Raw genomic sequence first — 27,390 nt, 5'->3', positions numbered from 1 at the left:
AAGAGACAGTCCTGCTTCCCTTCATTTCTTCATAAGTGTCTTTCTTCATGTGAGGAGTTACTGTGAATTTCTTTGGTAAGACAAGAAAGCCCTTGGATTCTGCATGATTGGCAATCACCACCTCCCTCAGTGACAGGATGAGGTTCTAGAACAAATGGTTCTATTGAAATCAACTGGGGCGCTATAAAAAATACTAATGCCTGAGTTGCCAGAAATTCCCCAGAAATTCTGATTTAATTGGTCTGGGATACACCTCAGCATTGAGGGTTGTAAATGCTCTCCAGGTGATACAAATGAACAACTGAGGTTGCCAATCAGTGTCTGGGAATAGCCACATCTGAATTTCCTGGGAAGCTTATAAATAAAAACATATTAGCAGGCCCTATGCTCAGAGATTCTATTTTAATTGACATTTGCCAACAAACATTTGGAAAATGAATGGTGAATCCAGTAACTCAGGATGTCAAGAGCTATGGCAGATACCACCCAGACACGCCCAACATAGTACAGGACACCCAGTCAATCCCTTGGGTGAGCAAAGGAAAGGCTCCAAGTGTGAGATGGAAAGAAGCTAGGAAAGAGTAGTCAAAGCAAAGCAACGCTTTTCCTTAATGAGAGAACTAGAGGCATGTCCATGGATAGACTGCTGCCTGCTCCCACCCCTTTTCTCAGCCTAACTAGCCAAAGAGCGTGTGTGTAAGCCATTGCCTCACTTGCCAATGGGAGAAACTGCCCCATCCTGTGGGCTGGAGAATGGTGACTAAAGACTGATTCAAAGCTGGAGTCACAGACTCAAATGTTTATAAGGGTTAAGGAAGTCATAAGAATATGTAAACTGGACCAGGCAGTTCATATCCTCCATCTTAACTGAGTCCTCAGCATTGCCCATAACCATCTAGCTGTTTTTCCCCAGTAAGCTCTGATTTCCCACAGTGCAATTTTAAAACACCTCAATTTCTCTCAAACTGCTGAGATCTTTGCCTTTCCCCTCAAAGCAGATTTCTGTGCCTCCTACTTACAGAGAAAATAGAAGCCAGCAGACAATTTCCCTTGCCCTCCTGCCACCAAATGTACAAACTTACCTGCATCCGCCTCCTTCAAGTCTGCCTTCTCACATGTTACAACGTGATATTTTCAAAACCAAAAAAAAAAAAGGGACAACTACAAGATAATGGACTGTTTTTTCCAAGGGGACAATGAAACCATTTATTTGGGGGGGAATGTTAAAACAAAAGCATATACAATTTGTACCAAATACAATACAATTGTTTGTTCCCTAGTCCTGAATAATTACAGTATATACAAATTCAATAAGGCACTGGTTCCCCAAAGAACACAAATGAGTTTTCTTTTGAAACAGACAACAAAAACCCTTATACATTGCCAACTTTTCTTCAAAAGATATAGCATTGTTTTGTTTTGTTTTGCATGGGAGGAATCATAATTGCTAAACACTTCAGGTGCCACTTCTTTCATTTCCACCACTGTATGACTGAGTTTCTAAGGGGATATAACTACTGAACATATTCAAGTTTAAAAATTTTTACTTCCTTCAGTGCCTTTCCACCTACAAAGAAGAACCTGAACAGAACAACAACATAAAACACTCTCATTTCTAATGAAAACGCATGAATCCAGGAACATAAAATTTGGCCATCATTTAAGTACTTGTTATACTTGACCACACACCAGTTGAAATGTGTCAAAGAATTCCCTGTTAAAAAAAAATCACCATGCTTTCTAAGAAGATTTATTTCTTGGGAATAAAAAGAATGGTCACTAGTGACTGTTGAGCTGTGCTTTCCAGGAGGTCAAACTTCCGTTTCCTCAAACACAAATGGTCAGAGCATAGCCACTTGTGATTTAACAATGTACACATTTTCATAAATAAATATTATGTTTCATTTAGTACTTTACCATCCATAATATTTTACTCTCTAATCCACAAAATGGAGTTGTGCCAGACTCCAAACTGAACATAACATTTATATATACATATATATTTATATAATATATACACACATACATAAACTATAAACCTGAACATCTTAGCATACAAAACTTATATTATCTAACAGCTAATATTTCAGAATTCTTTTGGGAGAAGTTAGAAAAAAATTTTAGTTTTTGAAATAGTCCTGAAAGTAAGGAATCAACTAAATTATTAATTTCCAGGTTCCCACTTAATCTACTAAAAAACAAAACGAAGCCAAAACAAAAATAAAATTCACTTCCAGACTGCTAGAAATTTAAAAAAACAAAAAAAAAAGATTATTTCAAAGTGAGTAGGTAGTCTTTAAGAAAAAATCAGTATTCCCTAAGTAAAGTAGATTTAGGTAATATACAGAGAAATATCTATTCAAAAATAGTTTCATCTCATTAAAAGATATAATAGCTAAGTGGGTCTTTTTAAGTATCTCAGGAATAATTTTGAAATGTCCATAGTGAGTAAATAGGGCTGGATATTAGAAAGTAAGTCATCAACTTTTCCAAAGCAATCAAAAAATAATACAGAAGAAATCTGAATACTATTTCAATTTCTTTTCATTCTCCATTGGAACCAACACTTTTCTATAAATCCAGTTTACTTTCAGATCATCCTCTCCGTACAAAATATTCTAATTTGAAGTTATCCAGGTTTAAGAACTTGCAAAAAAAGAAAATATATTTGTATTTAAGAGGTAATCTCAACCTCATTTAAATTTAGGGAAGAACCAAGAAACACAAACATGTTCCCATTTGACTGGTATAAATGTTTACTTATTGTTTATAGCTGATCTGATTAGAGGCACTGGAGTTTCTCTTCCAGGCTCAGATGGCTATCACATTTACTTTTCACTACATATTCCTTCTAAACTATCACAAAGAATATAATTTGACACAAGAGAGAGGAACCTTTAAATTATGAAGTTATTTTAGTATCAGTAAAAGCAGCATTCTGATTACAATTATATTTGGGACAACTGTTTTTAGTCTTTAAAAACCATATATATATATAATTTTTTTTTTTTTTCCAAATTCAAGGGTTGAGAAATTCTTCCTTCACTACAAAAGAAATGTGGCTATAAAGCATTGGGAAGTGAATGTTAATACAGAACACTTGGGTTTCTCTTTATGATTCTCTCAAACCGTAAGCACAACTCACAGCCATTCACTGCTCTGGGATGTTTCCCGGATGAACAAGTCACCAACTGCAAGCCTCCTTCAAAAGTGAGGAAAATATTCTCTCGTTTCTTATGCAGCTGTCAAATTTTCAAAAATCCTCCATCCTTCAGTCACCAAAAGGTGAGAATGTGTTATAGAACACTGCCCCCTGGAGTATTCTGTAAGGAACATCTTTTTTTTAAAAGGCCAAGTGTTCCTTACCAAACACTACAGAATTTCTAAGAAGCAAAAGAAAACCACAGTAAGGGCATGTATATGAATGAAGTTGAGAAGGATGTTTACAACTTTCAACTTTATTATGTTCCTGTTGCTAAGGAGTGTTGGCCCTGTCAATAATTACACTCATGTTGATAAACAGATAAAACCCCACAGAATTGAGCAGATGAAGAGATGTTTTGCACAAGTGCCACAGAAAGAAAAAAATAAATTAAAAAGTGAACTGAACATCATGAAAAGAAAAGAAAACAGAGTTAGCATTCCTAAGATGTGAAATTATTACTTAAGAGATATATACTTGATCTATATCTATCCTAGAATAATAAATCACAGCAGCCATATTTTGTGGCCTCCACTCGTTCTTTTCTGTTGTCCCATCTGGAGGTTATGTTTATCTATTTTTTAAAATTAAAATCTAGTTAAATTAACCTGACAGATGCTTCCTCTCCTTCCTCAAAAAGAAAGACGGTCACAAAAAGAAAACCTTCTTTATTTACACAAAATAAGGTGTGCATACTTTTTGCCTTGTGCTTTTGATATTGGCTCTTTTGCATAAATAAGAAACAAGCTCTTAGCACCCCACCCTCATCCCCTACCTTGCAGACATATGCTTCTTACAACACGAAAGCAAATTATCTCTATTTTAAAGTACCTTGTCTTAAACACAACTGATAGCAATTTTATTTAATATTGATCCTTTCAATTGAGAGATCAAAAGCATACATGGGTCAAGTCTCTGCACATCAAAAAAAAAAGCTTTGTTTGTGTTTAATGGAAAGGGATTTTACCGTGAAAGAAATGCCTAACAGAAAATCAGAAACACAAAATGCTTCTGAAGAACATCAACACTTAACTTCTATCAGAGTCACATAAAACCTTCATTTGTTCCATACTGTCTGAAGCTGCAAAAGACCACCTGCAGGAATTCCAAAATATATTCCCAGACAGGTGGTATTTGTAACTGGGTGCCTTCACATTGCAGTGGCAGCCCCCAATGCAGGCTGGCCAGGGTGGTCTGAGGAGGTGGAGCAAGTGACTTCTAAGATGAGTTCCATTCTGTACTCTCCAACTTCACAGACTGTCTTTTGGTTTGCAGAGTGCAACAATGTTTTACCAAGAGAAAAAAAAATTTTTTTTAATTTACCTTCCAGCTGAGTTTCTGGGAAGAACTTGTGTGGTTATTATTTAACTATAATAGTATAAACCTTAAAACATCTACATTATTTGTTTTATTTTGGCAAAATTAAAGCATCTTAAAATTAAAAAAAAAAAAAAAAAAAAAAGCAATCCCAAAATATAGGGCTTTCTCAGAAAGCAATATGCATCATATCTTGAACAAGTTACCCAGGTGGTTTCTCCCTCCTACAAGCAGACATGGATGAATCTGGGTTTCTGGGAACTTCTCTGTCTTTGTCCAGGGCTCTCCCTGAGAGGTGAGGTCTGAACCCACTGGGAAGCAGGACGATGTTCAAGGCTTTCACTATGGATGCTTCTTTAACATCTTTTGCTCTGCCCACAAACAGAAAACTATTTACTGGCTTTTTAAGGATATGCTCACTTTTCCCCTCAAGTCAGAGTTTAATGTCCTGGGACTCTGACATTTTTGCAAGTGTTTTCTTAACACGGAGGGCTGTCAGCCTCGAGGCAGGATTATGAGCCCAGCATTCCGTCATGAGTTTCCCCATCTGTCTTAGACACTATGGGAAAGAAAAGGAAAATTGGAGTAACGTTAGAGAAATGTATTATCTGCAAGGTTGACACTTGATATTTGGCTTTTAGTTTTGGGTTTCCTGAGTTTGAATACATTTTTTAAAAATAGTCTTAAAAATCATATAGACATAAATTCCATAAAAACTCCTTTTTCATGCAAAATTATATATGACTAAAACAGATTTCCACGTCTTCCTTGTGATAGGACCAAGCAGGTGGTTTTGCTGATTATAGAAGGTGTCTTTGCAAGTCAGTATTAAACAAAGACAAAAATACCAGGGAGTCTGTATTCCTTTCCACACTCCCAGGTTCTTTACATCACTTGATAAGTTTAAATCTTTTCTCTAATTCCATACTATTCAAACAAATATGGGTGTTCTTAAATCACAACTGTCTTCTACAATAATAGCAGCACACTACACCATTTAACAAGATTAATGACCCGTGTACAGCATTGTTAAAACTTTCTCCTGTGGTACATCAATTATTAGTCTTTCTGTTGAAAAGCACTATTTCACTCCATTAGAAGTCCTCAGTGAAGGAATTTAGAGTAATACCAATGCCCAATTCACCTTCAAAATAATATAACTCCAACATCTCACAAAGATTTCTGCACAGCTCTTTGGAAAGCAAATGTTTTAGCACTTTAGTAACTTACCCAGCACCAAGGAACCAAAGGTTATATTTTAACCACATTTTACACAGAAAAATTAGAATTTATAAATAGTCCCTTGCCCATTTGTTTGCATTATTGTTTGATAAGGGTCTTCTTTTTTTTTTCCTGGGGAGTGCCTCAAACCCATCTGTGAACGTTCTGGTATGTCCGACCGCTCCAGCACTTGGGAGAATTTAAAGGCTAAGAAGGTAAATGGGGAGAAATACAGAGTAGGAAGAGGCCAAGCCAAAAAAAGGCAAGGCCTGTCCAACTCATTTCCTCCTCCTCAGCAGCTCCTTTTCAGACTTGTTTTAGTTTCACCACTATATCCTTACAGCCCAACTCAATGGGGGTTTGTTTAAATCACATCTCATCACCCTTAAAAACAAAGATACACAGCACAGTCAGGCATCCCAACCAGGTTGACTAATAGTATTTCTGTATATAGAAAATTTAATTTTCAAAGGCCTATCTTTTCTCTCATTAAAACGTGAGAATGTTATGTAAGGACTGATACATATTTTAGAAGTAGCAAAATTAAATACGAAACTACAACAAAGAGTGAACACTAATGCAAACTATGAACTTCAGTTAATAATGCATCAAAGTTGGTTCATTCATTATAACAAATGTACTACATTAACGCAAGGTGTTAATAACAGGGGAAGCTGGCGGGGGGAGGTTTGCAGAGAAGGAATATATTACGAACTCTTGAGCCTTCCATGCAATTTTTCGATAAATCTAAAATTGCTCTAAAAATAAAGTCTAATAAAAAATTAAACTTGAAAAAAGGAACGGATAATTTAACACACTCCCTATAAATTATTACAATGACTACCATTGCCATCAAAATGAAGAAAACGAATTCCTGTAATGAATGTTTGGAATTTGACAAAAGAAGAAAAGTCGATTTAGAAGTCAGTCCTAACCACATGGTTACCGCAAGTCTCACCTCATCACTGCTCCACCGGTTGGGGAACGAGGGCCGTAGCTTCTTGATGCACACAATCTCCCTCATGTCCTCGTAGGAAGGGTCACTGGGCACCAGGTCATGATAGGGGAGCTGGTATTCCTCAACTATACCTGAAAACACGTTGTTGTAATTACCATTATTATTTTCCACGAAATTGAAATAAAAAGTCTAAAGTCCATGCAAACTATTCTCAAAGAAGGTGTTATCAGTATTAAAGACAAGTTCAGTCTGAAAAAAGGCAAAATAAATTTTGAAAACTGTTTGCCCAGATAGCACTTAATCTTATTTTTTTAAAATGAACAGAAAACCTCATGAGAAATATTATTATACATCTTCAGCTGTTTTTCTAATTTCTGAAAGCTAAGTAAAGCAATCATTCCACATTTATTTTCAATTATATAAAGGCTCTTGTATGCCAAATTAAAAAAAAAAAATCTATATTAAATCTCAATGCAAATTTGGCAGGCACATCCAAACTCAGACTACATAATATGTAACTGTTTCTATTACTATAATAGGAGATTATGAATCTCATAATAAATTTGGCGATGTATCTTACTTGAACAAAATGTATGATTTACATTTTTTCTGCTTAAATCATAAGAATATGTTTTTGCACATTAAACATTTGGAAAAAATCACCCCAAAATATTAACAATGATTTCTAGGTGCTAATATTGTCTGATTTTTATTTTGTTCTTCAACATTTCTGTATTTATCCCAATTTTCTGCAAGAAATACATTATTATTAGGGAAAACAAAGCTGCATTGTTTAAAGAAAGGTTAAGAAGTACAAATCTATATCATTGTCAGGGAAAATGACACAATACTGAATTCTATTTCATTTTATCTTTTCCTCATATCTACTTTCTACATTTTTCCTCTTGTCCTTTAAAAGAGCAGGCTACTTGTGTCTTTCTCTGAACCTCATCTGATTGACAGTTCACAATAATTATAAGCAGCCTCTGCCATCAGAAAGATGCTGCTTTGAACAACCTTTCTGGGGCACCCTTACTCCCTACCCTAATTCGTCTTTTATAGAAATGCACTGCTTTTTAAGAGGATACCACCAGAGTGGCAGATTATACAGTGCATCATTAAGTTCACTGGGGGTTTCCTCTGACAAAATCCAGAGTCTGAATTATACCCTTTCTTGTAAACTCAAACCCAAGTATAATCATAAAGTTCCAGAAAATGCCAAAGCTTTCTCATATCACTTCAACTCACTACTAATTTTATCCCCCACTGAGACACTAGAGCATCACTATATGTATTATTTGTTAATATGTCCTTCTACTATGTTTCAGCTCTACATGAGATAATAAAATCACTAAGTCTGATACATAGGGGATGCTCACTTCATTTCAATTCCTCCTTCTCAAGCCAATGGCCCTGGAAACATCTTGAGAACAAGGACCATGTTTATCTAATTTCATGTCATTTTTGCCTTCATGGCCAATATTGGTGCCATTACCTGATACAGTGACGAATGGATGGTGGGATAGACAGATACATAAGAAACACAGACAGAGCCAACCATATATATTTATCAATTAATAAAGTCTGACTTTAAACTATAGAACTTCTTCTTTCTCATCATGCAGTCAAGTTATCAGCATTTTTCATTTTAGCTGGCATTTAATTCTGTGCCTGAAACCTCAAAAATTTCTCTCTTTTCCTTTCAGTGTTTGAATGACCTATATCCAGATGTATCTGCTCTACCCAAAAGGGTCCGGACTTGAGAGACAAGCCCAGAAACTTCCAATATGTTCACAAAGGAGAGTGTTAGGTGTAGAAATTTGGATGCTTTGTCTCTCTGGAAAGAGAAAAGAAACTAAATTGTTGAGAGTTGATGATATACCAGGAATAGACCTAGGTATGCTATATAATTTATCTTATTAAACTCCCACATACATTTTTAGGAGATGGCATTACTGTCCCCATTATCCAAGATGAGGAAACTTGGCTCTAAAAGGTTCGGTAACTTGCCCAAAGACCATGCAGTTCATATGGAGTTGAGCCAGGACTCTAACATCCCTAGGAAATGCATGTCAATTTCATACAGGAATAAAGGAACATTTTGGTAGCTCTCAAATCTCTAGAGGCAAGCACAACCCAAGCAATGCAATAATAGCTTGATGTTTATTTATATAAGGCCAGCCTGTTTTTAAGCTGAGAATCATTTTTCCTGTAAGGCCCAAAAACTTTCAAATATAGGTTTCTTCTAGCTGTATTTGCTCTAGATACTCAAGAAAATATAAATTAGGAAAGCAAACATATTCTATTCCTTCAGCTTCTATAAACCTATCTTAAGTAAATAAGGCTAAGCATATTATTCAAAGACAGGTTCACAAACTCTTTGAAAAGCATGAAATCAAGGACAATGAGTTATTTTATATTTTGACTACTTATCTTCTTTTTCATACTTATAATGGGAGCTTTATTCAATATCTGGCTAGACAAAATGTCCTGCATTTACCTCCCTTTTGTACAAAAAACTACTCTCACTTTAGAGGGAATGTGTTCTATTTTAAATCGCTCATAAAAGGCTCAGATTTCCCAGAGTGATGAGAAAGATGGCAGTATTGAAGATGATCTGTCTACAAAAGTGTGAATGTCTGTTGATTAACTGTATCTTTTCTTTATACTGAAATATGAATCTAAATATAGATTAAGGTTCTACCAACCAAAACAGAAAAAAAAAAAAATTGCTAACATGTAGAAAGTGCTATCTTTGTGCCAGGCAGTTTTAATTCTTTTTATTTTTTTTTTTTAATTCAGTTTTATTGAAATATATTCATAAACCATACAGTCATCCATTGTATACAATCAACTGTTCACAGTATGATCATATAGTTATGCGTTCATCACCACAATCTATTTCTGAACATTTTCCTTACATAAGAAAGAATCAGAATAAGAATAAAAAATAAAAGTGAAAAGAGAATACCCAAACCATCCCCCCATCCCACCCTATTTGTCATTTAGTTTTTACTCCCATTTTTCTACTGATTTTTTTTCAATTTTTTAACTTTGTTTATCAAAAAATTAAAAACAAACAGGCAAACAACAACCAAAAAAACCCCACAACATTTCAAACAAAGCAATGGATTAAGGAAAACAAATAACCTAAAATAACTACTTTGCTTCCAATATGTTCCTACCATACCCCAAGAAAATTAATACACCATGTCCAAACAGAGGAGTAAGAAAAACAAATAATCTAAAATAACTACATTGCTTCCAACATGTTCCTACCATACGCCAAGAAAATTAACAACCCCTAAGAAAACAATGGAATAAGAGAAAAAAAAACCTAAAATAACTCTATTGCTTCCAACGTGATCTTACTATATCCAAGAAAGTTTACAAACCATAATCATTCCTGAGCATTCCCATAACCTTGAGATTACCCTCCATAGTTTATCTGTTCTTATTAGATTATCATTCCCCCTCCACTAATTGGTATCTCTAGGTCCCCTACATTCTACAGTATAAAACATTGTACATTTTTCACAGAATTCACATTAGTGGTAACATACAATATCTCTCTTTTTGTGCCTAGCTTATTTTGCGCAGCATTATGTCTTTTTTTTTTTTTTAATCTTCATTTTATTGAGATATATTCATATACCACGCAGTCATACAAAACAAATCGTACTTTCGATTGTTCACAGTACCATTACATAGTTGTACATTCATCACCCAAATCAATCCCTGACACCTTCATTAGCACACACACAAGAATAACAAGAATAATAATTAGAGTGAAAAAGAGCAATTGAAGTAAAAAAGAACACTGGGTACCTTTGTCTGTTTGTTTCCTTCCCCTATTTTTCTACTCATCCATCCATAAACTAGACGAAGTGGAGTGTGGTCCTTATGGCTTTCCCAATCCCATTGTCACCCCTCATAAGCTACATTTTTATACAACTGTCTTCGAGATTCATGGGTTCTGGGTTGTAGTTTGATAGTTTCAGGTATACACCACCAGCTACCCCAATTCTTTAGAACCTAAAAAGGGTTGTCTAAAGTGTGCGTAAGAGTGCCCACCAGAATGACCTCTCGGCTCCTTTTGGATTCTCTCTGCCACTGAAGCTTATTTCATTTCCTTTCACATCCCCCTTTTGGTCAAGAAGATGTTCTCCGTCCCACGATGCCAGGTCCACATTCCTCCCCAGGAGTCATATTCCACGTTGCCAGGGAGATTCACTCCCCTGGGTGTCTGATCCCACGTAGGGGGGAGGGCAGTGATTTCACCTTTCAAGTTGGCTTAGCCAGAGAGACAGGGCCACATCTGAGCAACAAAGAGGCATTCGGGAGGAGGCTCTTAGGCACAACCATAGGGAGGCCTAGCCTCTCCATTGCAGCAACCGTCTTCCCAAGGGTAAAACCTGTGGTAGAGGGTCCAACCCATCAAACCACCAGTCCCCTATGTCTGTGGTCATGTTAGCAACCATGGAGGTGGGGTAGGCGAATACCCCTGCATTCTCCACAGGCTCCTCAAGGGGGCACTACATCTTTTTTTTTCCTTGTTTTTTTTTTTTTTTTTTTTCTTTTTTAACTTTCCCTTCTTTTTTAAATCAACTGTATGAAAAAAAAGTAAAAAAGAAAACAAACATACAATAAAAGAACATTTCAAAGAGACCATAACAAGGGAGTAAGAAAAAGACAACTAACCTAAGGTAACTGATTAACTTCTAACATGTTCCTACTTTACCCCAAGAAAGTTACCTAATATAGCAACATTTCTGTGAACTTGTTCCTACTATATCCATCAGAAATTAACAGACCATAGTCATTGCTGGGCATCCCCAGAACGTTAAATAGCTTATCTGTTCTTCTTGGATTATTGTTCCCCCTTCCTTAATTGCTCTCTATTCCTAGTTCCCCTACATTCGACATTATAAGCCATTTGTTTTACATTTTTCAAAGTTCACATTAGTGGTAGCATATAATATTTCTCTTTTTGTGCCTGGCTTATTTCGCTTAGTATTATGTCCTCAAGGTTCATCCATGTTGTCATATGTTTCACGAGATTGTTTCTTCTTACTGCCGCGTAGTATTCCATCGTGTGTATATACCACATTTTATTTATCCACTCATCTGTTGAAGGACATTTGGGTTGTTTCCATCTTTTGGCAATTGTGAATAATGCTGCTATGAACATTGGCGTGCAGATATCTGTTCGTGTCACTGCTTTCCGATCTTCCGGGTATATACCAAGAAGTGCAATCGCTGGATCGAATGGTAACTCTATATCTAGTTTTCTAAGGAACTGCCAGACTGACTTCCAGAGTGGCTGAACCATTATACAGTCCCACCAACAGTGAATAAGAGTTCCAATTTCTCCACATCCCCTCCAGCATTTGTAGTTTCCTGTTTGTTTAATGGCAGCCATTCTAACCGGTGTTAGATGGTATCTCATTGTGGTCTTAATTTGCATCTCTCTAATAGCTAGTGAAGCTGAACATTTTTTCATGTCTTTCTTGGCCATTTGTATTTCCTCTTCAGAGAACTGTCTTTTCATATCTTTTGCCCATTTTATAATTGGGCCGACTGTACTATTGTCATTGAGTTGTAGGATTTCTTTATATATGCAAGATATCAGTCTTTTGTCAGATACATGGTTTCCAAAAATTTTTTCCCATTGAGTTGGCTGCCTCTTTACCTTTTTGAGAAATTCCTTTGAGGTGCAGAAACTTCTAAGCTTGAGGAGTTCCCATTTATCTATTTTCTCTTTTGTTGCTTGTGCTTTGGGTGTAAAGTCTAGGAAGTGGCCGCCTAATACAAGGTCTTGAAGATGTTTTCCTACATTATCTTCTAGGAGTTTTATGGTACTTTCTTTTATATTGAGATCTTTGGTCCATTTTGAGTTAATTTTTGTGTAGGGGGTGAGGTAGGGGTCCTCTTTCATTCTTTTGGATATGGATATCCAATTCTCCCAGCCCCATTTGTTGAAAAGACCATTATGACTCAGTTCAGTGACTTTGGGGGCCTTATCAAAGATCAGTCGGCCATAGATCTGAGGGTCTGTCTCCGAATTCTCAATTCGATTCCATTGATCTATATGTCTATCTTTGTGCCAGTACCATGCTGTTTTGGCAACTGTGGATTTATAATAAGCTTCAAAGTCAGGGAGTGTAAGTCCTCCCACTTCGTTTTTCTTTTTTAGAGTGTCTTTAGCAATTCGAGGCATCTTCCCTTTCCAAATAAATTTGATAACTAGCTTTTCCAAGTCTGCAAAGTAGGTTGTTGGAATTTTGATTGGGATTGCATTGAATCTGTAGATGAGTTTGGGTAGAATTGACATCTTAATGACATTTAGTCTTCCTAGCCATGAACATGGAATATTTTTCCATCTTTTAAGGTCCCCTTCTATTTCTTTTAGTAGAGTTATGTAGTTTTCTTTGTATAGGTCTTTTACATCTTTGGTTAAGTTTATTCCTAGGTACTTGATTTTTTTAGTTGCTATTGAAAATGGCATCTTTTTCTTGAGTGTCTCTTCAGTTTGTTCATTTCTAGCATATAGAAACATTACTGACTTATGTGCATTAACCTTGTATCCCGCTACTTTGCTAAATTTGTTTATTAGCTCTAGTAGGTGTATCGTCGATTTCTCAGGGTTTTCTAGATATAAGATCATATCATCTGCAAACAATGACAGTTTTACTTCTTCTTTTCCAATTTGGATGCCTTTTATTTCTTTGTCTTGCCGGATTGCCCTGGCTAGCACTTCCAGCACAATGTTGAATAACAGTGGTGACAGCGGGCATCCTTGTCTTGTTCCTGATCTTAGAGGGAAGGCTTTCAGTCTCTCACCATTGAGTACTATGCTGGCTGTGGGTTTTTCATATATGCTCTTTATCATGTTGAGGAAGTTTCCTTCAGTTCCTACCTTTTGAAGTGTTTTTATCAAAAAGGGATGTTGGATTTTGTCAAATAATTTTTCAGCATCTATTGAGATGATCAATTGATTTTTCCCTTTTGACTTGTTAATGTGTTGTAATACATTGATTGATTTTCTTATGTTGAACCATCCTTGCATGCCTGGAATGAACCCCACTTGGTCATGGTGTATGATTTTTTTAATGTGTCTTTGGATTCGATTTGCAAGTATTTTGTTGAGGATTTTTGCATCTATATTCATTAAGGAGATTGGCCGGTAGTTTTCCTTTTTTGTAACATCTTTGCCTGGTTTTGGTATTAGATTGATGTTAGCTTCATAAAATGAGTTAGGTAGTGTTCCATTTTCTTCAATGTTTTGAAAGAGTTTGAGTAAGATTGGTGTCAGTTCCTTCTGGAAAGTTTGGTAGAATTCCCCTGTGAAGCCATCTGGCCCTGGGCATTTATTTATGGGAAGATTTTTGATGACTGATTGGATCTCTTTGCTTGTGATGGGTTGGTTGAGGTCTTCTATTTCTTCTCTGGTCAGTCTAGGTTGTTCATATGTTTCCAGGAAATTGTCCATTTCCTCCACATTATCCAGTTTGTTGCCATACAGTTGTTCATAGTATCCTCTTATAATTTTTTTAATTTCTTCAGGATCTGCAGTTATGTCACCTTTTTCATTCATTATTTTGTTTATATGGGTCTTCTGTCTTTTTGATTTTGTCAGTCTAGCTAGGGGCTTGTCAATCTTGTTGATCTTCTCAAAGAACCAACTTTTGGTGATATTTATCCTCTCTATTGTTTTTTTGTTCTCTATGTCATTTATTTCTGCTTTAATCCTTGTTATTTCTTTTCTTCTACTTGGTTTAGGATTGGTTTGCTGTTCATTTTCTAGCTTCTTCAGTTGATCCATTAGTTCTTTGATTTTGGCTCTTTCTTCCTTTTTAATATATGCGTTTAGTGCTATAAATTTCCCCCTTAGCACTGCTTTTGCTGCATCCCATAGGTTTTGGTATGTTGTGTTCTCATTTTCATTCGTCTCTATATATTTAGCAATTTCTCTTGCTATTTCGTCTTTAACCCACTGATTGTTTAGGAGTGTGTTGTTTAACCTCCAGGTATTTGTGAATTTTCTAAGTCTCTGATGGTTATTGACTTCTAATTGTATTCCATTGTGGTCAGAGAATGTGCTTTGAATAATTTCAATCTTTTTAAATTTATTGAGGCTTGTTTTATGTCCCAGCATATGATCTATTGTGGAGAAAGTTCCATGAGCACTAGAAAAGTATGTGTATCATGGTGATTTGGGATGTAATGTCCTGTATATGTCTGTTAAATCTAATTCATTTATCAGATTGTTTAGGTTTTCAATTTCCTTATTGGTCTTCTGTCTGGTTGATCTATCTATAGGAGAGAGTGATGTGTTGAAGTCTCCCACAATTATTGTGGAAACATCAATTGCTTCCTTTAGTTTTGCCAGTGTTTCTCTCATGTATTTTGTGGCACCTTGGTTGGGTGCATAGACATTTACGATTGTTATTTCTTCTTGCTGAATTGCCCCTTTTATTAGTACGTAGTGGCCTTCTTTATCTCTCAAAACATCCCTGCATTTGAAGTCTATTTTATCTGAGATTAATATTGCTACACCTGCTTTCTTTTGGCTGTAGCTTGCATGAAATATTTTTTTCCATCCTTTCACTTTCAGTTTCTTTGTGTCCCTGTGTCTAAGATGAGTCTCTTGTATGCAACATATTGATGGTTCATTTTTTTGATCCATTCCGCGAATCTATATCTTTTAATTGGGGAGTTTAATCCATTTACATTCAACGTTATAACCGTGAAGGCATTTCATGAATCAGCCATCTTATCCTTTGGTTTATGTTTGTCATATTTTTCCCCTCTGTCTATTAATATCCTTTATTGTACCCATACCGAATCTCTTTAGTACTGAACCTTTCTCCAAGTCTCTCTGTCCTTTCTTTGTTTCTCTGTCTGTAAGGCTCCCTTGAGTATCTCCAGTAGGGCAGGTCTCTTGTTAGCAAATTCTCTCAGCATTTGTTTGTCTGTGAAAAATTTAAGCTCTCCCTCAAATCTGAAGGAGAGCTTTGCTGGATAAAGTATTCTTGGCTGGAAATTTTTCTCACTCAGAATTTTAAATATATCGTGCCACTGCCTTCTCGCCTCCATGGTGGCTGCTGAGTAGTCACTGCTTAGTCTTATGCTGTTTCCTTTGTATGTGGTGAATTGCTTTTCTCTTGCTGCTTTCAGAACTTGCTCCTTGTCTTCTGTGTTTGACAGTGTGATCAGTATATGTCTCGGAGTGGGTTTATTTGGATTTATTCTATTTGGAGTTCGCTGAGCATTTATGATTTGTGTATTTATGTTGTTTAGAAGATTTGGGAAGTTTTCCCCAACAATTTCTTTGAATACTCTTCCTAGACCTTTACCCTTTTCTTCCCCTTCTGGGACACCAATGAGTCTTATATTTGGACATTTCATATTATCTATCATATCCCTGAGGTCCATTTCGATTTTTTCAATTTTTTTCCCCATTCTTTCTTTTATGCTTTCATTTTCCTTTCTGTCATCTTCGAGGTCACTGATTCGTTGTTCAACTTCCTCTAGTCTTGTACTATGAGTGTCCAGAATCTTTTTAATTTGGTCAATAGTTTCTTTAATTTCCATAAGATCATCTATTTTTTTATTTAGTCTTGCAGTGTCTTCTTTATGCTCTTCTAGGGTCTTCTTGATTTCCTTTATCTCCCGTACTATGGTCTCATTGTTCATCTTTAGTTCTTTGAGTAGTTGCTGTAGGTGCTGTGTCTCTTCTGGTATTTTGATTTGGGTGCTTGGGCTTGGGTTATCCATATCTTCTGGTTTTTTCATATGCTTTATAATTTTCTGTTGTTTTTGGCCTCGTGGCATTTGCTGAACTTGATAGGGTTCTTTTAGGATTTGTTGACCAATTGAAGTCCTTATCTCTAATTTATCAGATCTACAGCTTCGTGGAGTACACTTTCTCTAACTAACCAGCAGGTGGCATCCACGAGCCACCTGTTCTCCACAAGCCAGTTCTCCCCTGCTTAGCCTTTTTGGTGAGTGGGGGAGTGAGTCTTGTGGGGTCCAATTGGTGTACCAAGCTTGCGTGTGTAGTTGGTGTTGCCTGCCCTGTATATGGGGCGTGTTTCTGGGCAGTCAGGGAGGGGGGGGTGGCTCTAACAATCAAATCTCCCTGGTGATCCTAGAGTTTTAAAGCTGCTGCAATAGTCTAATCCTTCAGTTCAGTCCTGCCACAGTTTGTCTCTGCCACTGACCCACAAGTCCTTGGTATTGGCGTATGGCTCCTGAGACTTGCAAGTGGGCCCCTCTTCCAGGCCGTGCACCCTGGGTCCTCTGTTGAGGGATGACTGTGCTATGTCACAGGTGAGTGCCGTCCCCCCAGGGCAGTTCTGGGCTGCTGGGCTGTGTAGGGAGGCTCCCAGTCTGCTGAAATGATGGCTGAATGGGGCTTTGTTAATTCACACTGCTCTACCTTCCCAACTCTGGGACAATCAGCTGAGGTTGCAGGGAAGGCTAATGTCCACGCCCAGTTTTGTGGTGTGTGCCTGTTATTTGAAGCACTTCCGTCACACTGGGTTGTCTGGGGCAGTTCTGGGCTATGGGGCTGGCGATGGGCAGGAGTGTTTCCTGTCCACCAGGATGATGGCTGTGAGCGGACACCCCCCTTTTCTTGGGAAGTTGTGGTGTTTAGTGAATTTTCTCAGCCACTGGATTATTGCGTTTTGTCTCAGAGTTCTCCTAGTTCTGCTCTTGACTTGACCTGCCCAAATAGCAAGTCTTTGAAGCTTTCTGTATTGGGCTTCTTAGAGTAATTGTTTTAGAAAAAGAAAAAAGGATTAAAAAAAAAAAAAGAAAAGAAAAAAAAAATAAACGGGCCCTCCTCAGAGATCTAATGGGTTATTGAAATGCTAAGAGACAAAGCAACCAGAGCCATTAAGGAAAGGTCCACAGGGCAGAGAGATCAGCTTTGCTTCGGGATTTGCATCTGCGCCTCAGGGCTCTTCCCCTTTCTATGTTCACCAGAACTCCAAAAATCCTCTGCTTTTATTTTGGAGTTTTTCGTGTTGTTTTTTTTCTATGCCTGTCTCCTCTCTGCTGGGCTGGCTGCTCTCAGATTCTCTGGTGTCTGGTCTCAGTCTATCTATGGTTGGAGTTTGAATCAGTAGAATGAGTTTCCGATAAGAGCAGCCACTGCAGTTCTCCCTTCTGCTTCCTGGAGCTGACAGCCCCTCCTCCCCCGGGACTGAGCCTGGCAGGGAGGGGCGCGGGTCCCCTGGCCGCAAAAACTTACAGATTTCGCTGATCTCAGCATTTCCACGTTTTCATGAGTGTTGTATGAAGTATGCCCAAAGTCAGATTGCTCTGTGGTGTCCAGTCCACGCAGTTCCTGGCTTTCTACCTACTTTCCTGGAGGAGTAACTAAAACATACAGCTCACCAGTCTGCCATCTTGCCCCGCCTCCGCCAGTTTTAATTCTTTTTACATTCAGTGACTCCTCAGGACAGCTATCTGAGGTAGATAGTATAATTAACCTCATTCTGAAGATGAGAAAATTGAAACAAAGTCTAATAACTTGTCCAAGGTCTCACAGATAATAAACGGCAGGTCCACAAACAAGTCCCAGTATATTTCAGTGTACACTGCACCTTCAGAATCTCAGTCAGGCTCATTTTCCTCATGAAGGAGAGTCTAAATGGGCCATTGTGAAGAGCAAAAGCAGCAGCAAGCTTTCTTAATGAGCATGGTTATATGCAGAAAAACATAGAGGGTGTTGAATACAGAAGAGCCTAAGAGCCAGCTCCTTACCTAAAAGTATTAGAATCTACACAGCAGTAATCAAAATAGTACAAGCAATATAATACCTCCAAATATTAAAGGATTTCTTCTAACTTATTATAATTCGTCTTACTATGGAATCCTCATGTTTGTAGAAAAAACTGTCATGGAAGAGAACAGTATTCTCACGCTTTAATTTCCTTCTCATAAAAGTGGATGTGTTCAAATTGCTTTACAAGAAGTCTTATGGAAAGTAAAGAAAGGAATTAAGGAATGGGTGTCCCATCCCACATTTTTTGTCTCTGCTCTCACCTGTGCAAAGGAAGCCACAGGGCACTGGGCTTACAGTGTGAAATAGTACCAGCAGATGGGTGAGAAGCTGGAAGGTGTGATTTGATGAAAAACTGCTAGAGGAAGAGCCCAAGAGGGAAATAAGACAATACACGCAGAAGAGGGTAATTCTTGAAAAGGCAGGGGAAACTGACTTTTCAGTTTCTGACTTTGCATCTAGAGGAGAGCCATCAGTAGTAGGTGGAGAAGTCAGTCAAAGATGGTTCAGTTGTGAAATAACATTTCCTGAGAGGATTATAATTATGCATCAGTAGAAATCAAAGGGAAAAGAAAAGAAAAGCTGATTTGGGGGACAGTGTGATAACTGTGATTTCTGATTGGAAAGAAAGGATTTGTGATGGCTCTCACTGTGGTCTTTCAAAGATATAACTGTTACTTACCTCCTGATACACATCTCCTAGCAACTTCCCAGAGGATGAGTCCAAAACTGTACATGTCAGCCATGATGTAAGACTGAAAGTGATTACGATTCAAGCTCTCATCCAACACTTCAGGAGGCATGTAGCGTTTGGTGCCTACTCGCGTGTTGGGTGGTATGTCAACTTCATTTGTATCACTAAGGAAAAAGTAAAGCAAAGCACTATCAGCATTAAAGAAAACCAACAAATGACAAATCAAGGTTATTCTTGAATAAGGACTTTAGGAAAATATGGGGAATGAAAAATTCCAGGGAGTAAGAACATTTCCTTGAAAAATATTTCTCACCAAAAGTTATCTTAAGTATTCCCATTGGGTAGAAACCCAAACAAGAGAGACTCAGTCAGAGTGAAGCTGCAACATATAAAACTGCATTAGCACTAGATTACATTTAAACCCTAAATAATTGCTGAATATCTATTAAATGTCTATCGAATGCTCTCCTTCCCTTCATATTTTATCAGCTTTGCTCTTAAAATTGACATGTACATATTTACAGGGTTTGGCTGAGACAGTATATTTTAAGCCAGATCTCGTGAGGCTTTCAGAGCCACAAGTGAAAAGGTTAACAAAGGGAGGGAGTGGAGGGGACCCATAAAAATTTGCAAATGTTTTATTTTATTTTGATAAGCAAGGGCATATAAAAAAGCTTTCTACTGTCACTATTCATAACCAAATAAAAGTTGTTTGATTGTTTTTTTGTTTTTTAAAGGAGAAAATAAATTTCACAATTTGCCTCATTTATTCTTACTTCCTGTAGACTGGGAGAAAATTTGTGATGGACAGACTCCATTCTGCAGAGGCACCTGGAACCACTGCCTCAGTGCAGTGAGCTGGAGTTAGACTTCTGAGTTCATATTTTCAGTGGTTGAACTACCACTGCTTGCTAGGTTGATGACTAAATGAGATGAAACATGTAAAATCACTGCATATGTATGCAGCACATATTAGATGTTTAATAAGTATCACCTTATCAGAAAATAATGGTACTAAGAAGAGCAACAAATACCAGTTCCTATGGATGAAGGAACAAGAAAACACCATAAAAAGAAACTCACAATCAGACTGAAGTTTGTGGCAAATATTGGATAAATCTTCCTATCTCCTAACTCCCAAGAAATTTTTTTTTCTTTAAGTCACATTCCATTGACTTGCAACCATTTATGTGTTACTTCTCAACATAAATAATAGGTACATATATCAAATGCCGCACATTTATAAAGCTGTATCATAGACAATACCAAATTAATCAAAACTCTGGCAGCATTCGGGACCCCCCCCCCAAATAAAATTTTGTTTGATCTTATTCCCTCATTCTCTATATTCTAGAACATGAAATATATGACATCATTTGGGAAAATTTAAAGGGTGGCAGTTGTCACTCTGTATATCTCAAAACTATTCATATTTACTAAACCCTGTTAAGTATGAAGCTTCACTCTTAGAGCATTTTTAAATTCACTTCCATATGAAATCCTTAATCTAAAGCTACATCAACAGACATGATCGGTAAACTCATAGGCCCTTCATGGTCTTCTAGGAGCAACAACTCTAAAGGAGCCTTTTTCCCTAAAGTAAAAGTGAAAGTTCGATTATAAAAAAGCAAGAAAGAACTAAACAATGGCCTTCTCTGCCATCTGTGAAGATAGATATTAGTGTTCTGGGCTCTTTTCTCAGAATAGGAAAAGAAGTTTAAAAAGTTAACTCTAAGCATTTACCATCATGATAAAACAGAAAGACGATGTTTACATATCTAAATAATAAAAATGGTAAAAGAGGAAATTGTGCTGAGAAGAGGTTTAATAGTAAACTGGAACATTATCAGCTTATAAGATCCTGCAGAAACTCCACTTCTAGCTATAAAGTCATTTTTCTCCTCCTACTCTACTTGCTGATGCTTCTCAAGTGAGCACACAGTGTGTATTTTATTAATGTACTGTTGCATATATTTTAATTTAACTGAATCACTGGAGGAAAACAGCATTGGGCCCTGGTAGGGAATCCTGGGTTCTGTGCAGAGAAAAACAAACTTGAAATGAAAACAAAAGATAAAGGGCCTAACATCCCAAACAAGTGCTCAAGAAAGGAAACCAAGAATAGTCTTAGCATTGGCCTCACAGGGGTGCATTTAGGAAGGCCAACCCTGCACAGCTGATAAAGATTTTAGGCAACTCCACACCATTCTTACTCTTAGCCCTATAAAGATGTATTTGGATTTGGGTGGTCAGGCAGGGATAATGGAATGTATGACCTGGAGACATCTATTGGAGAACTGAAAAGTAACTGCTACCTAATGATAGAAGGTTTGTGATGGCTAGATTATATATTTCATTTCCAAACTCTTTTCCTCAAATACTGCAAACACAAGCAATCAAGGATTTTGCTTGTCCATCACATGCCACAAAATCAGTTCCTTACATGGGCCATGCTTGGCACTACCATCCATCTTCCACAGCCTCTCCCCACCTGCATGTTTTCCCCAGTAGCATCTGAATAAACATCCCCCCAGTAGGATTTGAAAAAAAAAAATCTGGCTTGCAACTTGACTGTAAATACTCTTTTGAGCCCCAAATATCTATCATAATCACTTGGTATGCCCCTAAAGAGAATGGCCCCAATCCATCTCTATTCACAGAGTGGTTTGCAACTGTAGGCAAATTATATACTTTATATGAAAGAAGGGGAAGTCCTGTTTAAAGTAAACTTTGCTATAGATAATTATGCAGAAATGCAAAGATCTCTGTTATATGTAGACAATAAGATGAGAAATTTCCAATATCTAGGAGGATAAATAGAATTTTAAGCAAATTAATTTTGTAAAAAAAAAGATTACTATTTATCTGATGGCAAATGCTTTTAGCACTCCATCTAAAAACAAATGTGCTCATTTTAAGTGATCCACATCTATGTGTTAAATTATCAGATCCTCCAGGACATACAGCTCTGCCCCTTCTTCCCCCAGCAATGTTTCTATAGTTGAAACTGCATTTCCCTCTCAGGTTTTCAGTAACATTATCTTACCTGTTTCCCAAACGAGGGCAGAGAAAAACTGAGCTTGTACTGATCCTCAAGGCCAGAAAGAGAAATTAAAGTGACTTAATACTGTACAGCAAGAATGAAGGAGAAAAAGAGAGAGGAGAAGTAGAATCAGATAGCATAGTGCACATAAGAATAGGTATAGGGAAAGAGAAGGAAGGGGTCAAGGAGGAAGAAGGAAGCAGACACAGTCAGGGAACCTCAGCTTGCCTGGCCTCCTTTCCATGGAGTGGTGGGCAGGGGTGGGGAGGTTGCCAAATAAGATGGATATTTCACAAGGGGAGCAGAGTTGGGAAAAGAACTCCAAACCCACAAATAATCCTATATACTATAGTGGTCACTACAGTATGTGGTCCAAGTATAAAATCATATACAGGAATAATAAATTCCAACTTCAGGATAATGATCATTTGGGGTGAGATAAAGGGGAATAAAACAGGGAAGAGAAAGCAACAGGGGTATCTAAACTATTTTATTTCTTTTAAAAAGAAAGAGCAGACAAAAAAAGGCAAATTGTTAACTTGATAATGCTAAATTATTATATAGATGTTTCATATTATTTTAATATTTTTTTCTATATGTTTAAAGCATATTATACTTAAACATATTAAAAATAAAAAGAATCCAGCAGTATTAGGAAATAGAAAAAGGTACATTTCAAGGATTAAGGGATTAGTTATAGGTATAAGGCCCTGAAGACCAAAAGCAATCTAAATAAACTTGACAAAACTGGAGAGAAGGTGAGTTTATACCATGGAGAAGTGAAAATATTCTGCCAAAAACATGCATTTACTGTGAGGGAAATATGACCCCTCTTTTCCCTTCCTGGGGAGGAAGGCTGGAAATATTTGAATAAAGCAGTCACACTTGAAAAGTAAGGTTCAGAGAATACAGGAGCAGGTATTTTTACCCATTTATATTTTTATAATTAATACAATTAATACCACTGGATCCAATAGGGCTTTTGTCCCTGTTAATGTGAGTACCAATGCAAAATAAGTAGAATTGGAAGAAAATAAAATACACTTTCAAGATAATAAAATAAATTAAGGGATGTCAGGTAAATTTCCCTCCAGGAAAAAAAAAATTGTTCTAGAATCATACATTAATAGATATTTCTCTTTATGAAGATGAAGGACAGTGGGGTTAAAACTTAACAAAATTAAAATTCTTGAATTTTATGAATAAGATAGGATCAGTAATTTGGGAGGTTAGGGGTAGAGGGCAAGTCCGGGAGAAGAGTGAAAGCTGGGTCATGACATGATGTTAAGCCCAAGTAGAAAAAAAATTAGGAAAAATGTGTTGGTGGCATGGATTTTAGGATTAAAATTTATGCAATACTCTCCAATAAAAATCCTTAGTAAAGATATCTCCCACCTTGAGCTGGTGATGTTTTGGAAAGAGAAAAACCAGCAGCTATATTATGTGGGAAAGGTACAATCCATAATGGAGGTATAAGGCTAATGGCTGATATGCCAAAGAGAAAAAGAAGCTCCTTTGAATTCCCAGATATATACTGTGAATGATGCTGAGTGCCCCGACCATACTGAAGGGATGGAATGTTAAAGGTTGATTTTATTTGAATCTTAAAAGAAGACAAAAAGAAGCATGAAAACCAAGTTCATATTTCTGGCCAAAGCCACCTGGATGGCAGTGGTATGACATAGAAAATGCTAGGCGGGTGGACAAAGAGTTCTTTCTACATTGATGACCAAAGCCTTCCTAAGGGTATGGATACTTTGAGTGGCTCCCTTCCCAGAGAGGGTACAAAGTAAGTGAGAGTCCTCAAGGCAAGTGGTTTTGGGTATGGGTAGGAGTAAAAGAGAAGACTTTGATGAGTTTGATGTGCAGAGAGAGAAAAGAGGCAAATTTTATCACTGGCATTGTTTAGAATTTCTGGTACAGGGTGATAACAAAAAGCAGAATTTTAACTGGTTTTGTTATTATTTAGAAATTCTCTACAGACAATGTACTTCCTTAATGTCTAAACCAAGCACCGAATGTGCCCATCATTCCCCTTGGTACAGCTCTGATTCCAGGCCTGGTGTGTGTGCACTGCAGGTGTTAAAGCAACTGTGGAAGACAAATCATAGAGCTGCCTGTGGGCACCAGAAAGTCTGAAGTGTAACCTCCAACTAGGATCCTGAGTGGGCTGCGGAATGAAACTTGAATAGCACCCCACTCACAGCAACAGGGCTTTCCTTATACTCTTGGTATCAGGCACTGGATGAAAGGCAGGAAAACTATTTTTATTCTGCTGGCAGGGAATAAAGCAGGGACACACACACACATGTACATATACATATATACACACTGTCAGCCTTATTTTGTATTTAAAATTTTATGTTAGACATCATAATTATAAATCCATACCAAGAATTCTTGCTACTGTTATGCAAAGGAAAAAAACCCAGTGCTTGGTTCAGCAGAGTGCACACTCTCCCCTGTACCATAAACTGAAGTGAGAGTTTCATAAAAGTCATAAGCAGAGCCTACTACGGCAATGAGAGCAGGGTGTGGAAATAGAGGGGTTAGTTCCAACAAGGTGCTTCTACCTTATTAGCCTTTGGGCACACTGGGTGGCCTTCCTGCCTGGGTGCTGTTGATGTCTAAGACAGAGAGGGAAAAGGAAGCAAGGGAGAAGGGCAAGAAAAGGTAACAGATAGCAAAAGACAGAAGCAACAATCATTATACACCTTTACTAATCTAAAAAAGCTTTTTAAAAAAAATGAACTGAACCTTCAAGAAAGTATGAAGAGGGAAAGGAGTGAAAAGACAGTGAGAAAGGCCATTGGTTTGCTTGCAGTGTATAAACGATGTCTAAAATTAACTAAACATGGAATATACCAAAATATCTTAAAATACCTCTTAGAAGATGAAAAATACCCCCCAAAGAATAAAAGACTCACATGGAACCTTAAAAGAAGCAGCTGCACACATTCCTTTGTGTTTCCTAAAGCACCTGGCAAATACCAGTGAAATCGATAAGCTGAACTGAACTCTGACCAGTCAGTGTTAACCAGCGAGGAGAGTTTTCTGCAGTGCTTTTCACCAGGAGTTACTGCTGCTATGATTCAGTCCTGAAAAATCTCAGCGTTTCTTAGAAACAGAACTTCAGAACTAAAGACTCTTCAGTAGAGGTTGGATACGGCTGCAGAATCCAGTCTTGACTGGGAGGGCTGACTCTCCCTCGATTCAGCTTAGTTCCATGACTTTGGCAAGTCATTTAAACATGCCACTTGTTCAAAAACCAGAATGTACACAAATCAAACAGCCTCTCTAAAACTACGACATCAAAACACTTTGAGGAAATCCAGTATCCTCTGGGCTTGCACCCTATTTCCTGTGTACGGAGATGATGACAATCATCAATTTGCAGATCAGTGTTGCCGCCCAGTCTTCACGGTAGGGTTTCTATTTAAAATTTAATACCTAAGGTGCCAGCCCTAAGCCAGGTTTTATTTTCCCTCTCAGAAAATACATTATTCTGACACTGAAGTACCAGAGGGCTTGCTTGATCCTCCAAAGTAAAAAGTGAAAAGTTTTGAAAGTTCCTTAAAGGGATTTCATGCGTCACTGCTTTCTCTTCCTAAGAGAGGTTCAGGGTAATGGGAATGTCTTGCCACGGCATCATCTGGATTAAATTTCTGTTGGGTAAGAAATTCATAAGCACTTACATCATTTTCAAGAGAGTGTTTGAAGAAACCAACAAGGGATAAAAAATGTATATAAGCAGGAAATCTCTAAGGCACCACCTGCTCTCTTTGCAGCCCAGAACTTCCTTGGGATTCTCCCAGAAATGACTCAAAAGCCTAAGAGATTGTTTTCCATGTAGAAACCACAGTAAAGATTAAGTTTTAGCAGGAAGTTCGCATATGAAGCTTGAGTTAGCTATGGGCCCACAGGGTTAGCAATGGCCCCACTTGTAATTAAACATTCTAAATATCTGTGTGTGCATGTGCACACCACCCCACCCCCAAGTATGAAACATTCAGGGAAAGAATGGAAATTGAAGAAAGATATTAAAGCAATAATCAAAATTTAGGCCCCAAAAACTGAGGCTCTGAAACACAGAAAATAAAACACAATAAAGGACCTCTGCAATCACAAGATGCAACCTCTTTTTAATGACAGAGGAAACTGAGGCCCATAATGGTTAAATGGTAACTGGCCTCACATCCAGTTTCCAGACATTTGAGATTCTGTGTAGCCAACAGCCATTACAGTTACAAATCTGAGCCAGCACTCTCATCCCTTTGCTCTCTTGATGAACTGGTCTGTAAATATATTCAAAGCAGATCTCTGAATTATCCCTTAAAAGAATTCTGCTCCATGTTCTAGAATCAAGGTGTGCATGAAATTCGTGAGGTTATTACATTCATTCCACTTACATCAAACAGAATTAAGTTTCAGAAAATATGAGAGACACTTCTCCAGTTTTAAGGTCTATAAAAAAGTACAGTTCTCAATTACTTTGATATTGCCTACATTTATTGATTCAATGCAATGTTAGAATACCTACAATGGGTAACTTGCTATGTCATGTCAAACAGGCTATACATTAATTAATTTGGCATGGATACTGCTCTCAAAATGCCCAGTGACTAGTAGGAAAGTTGAGGAATTACTAAGAATATACTAGGAAGAACTGTAAGCAGGGGCCTGAATAGACACTTGCACACCAATGTTTGTGACGGCATTTTTAACAATTGCCAATGGATCGAGGCGGCCCAATCGTTCATCAACTGATGAGTGGATGGGCAAACTGTGGTATATACATACGATGGAATATTGTGAAGCTGTAGGAAGGAATGAGGTCGTGATGCATGCAATGCCATGGATGAAACTTGACGACATTATGTTAAGTGAAATAAGCCAGAAACAAAAGGACAAATATTTTATGGTCTCGCTAATATTAGCTAACTATAATGAGCAAACTCAGAGTTAAATTTGAGAGCATAGGTTATCAGGGGATATTAAGATGGTAGAGGTTGGGCAATTGATGCTTAGGGATTACAGAATGTTTAATAAGGTTGATTGTAAAGGTTCGGAATGGATAGCACAATACTGTGTGACGGTAGCACAACACTGTAGATGTAATTATCTAAGCTGAGTGTGAGTATGGTTGAAAGAGGAAGGC

The 27,390-nt window shown here is 37.4% G+C and overlaps 1 protein-coding gene across 10 annotated transcripts in view; it reads right to left on the bottom strand.

The window, feature by feature from the left end:
* Positions 1-4,649: 4,649 nt before the first annotated feature.
* Positions 4,650-27,390, bottom strand: part of BMPR1B (bone morphogenetic protein receptor type 1B) — a 427,170-nt gene continuing 404,429 nt past the window's right edge. For all 10 annotated transcript variants that reach the window (XM_037830282.1, XM_037830285.1, XM_037830287.1 and 7 more), the window contains 3 exons: positions 19,178-19,353; positions 6,699-6,829; positions 4,650-5,078 (listed from right to left, as the gene is read on the bottom strand). In XM_037830282.1, coding sequence (XP_037686210.1) covers positions 4,953-5,078; positions 6,699-6,829; positions 19,178-19,353 — 433 coding nt within the window. In that variant the 3' untranslated portion in view covers positions 4,650-4,952. The remainder of the gene's footprint in view (positions 5,079-6,698; positions 6,830-19,177; positions 19,354-27,390) is intronic.

The sequence above is a fragment of the Choloepus didactylus genome, chromosome 3, assembly GCF_015220235.1.
Source record: "Choloepus didactylus isolate mChoDid1 chromosome 3, mChoDid1.pri, whole genome shotgun sequence".
Lineage (NCBI taxonomy): Eukaryota > Metazoa > Chordata > Mammalia > Pilosa > Megalonychidae > Choloepus > Choloepus didactylus.
The sequence above is the reverse complement of the archived record's forward strand: the minus strand, read 5'-3'. Positions and strand labels throughout refer to the sequence as shown.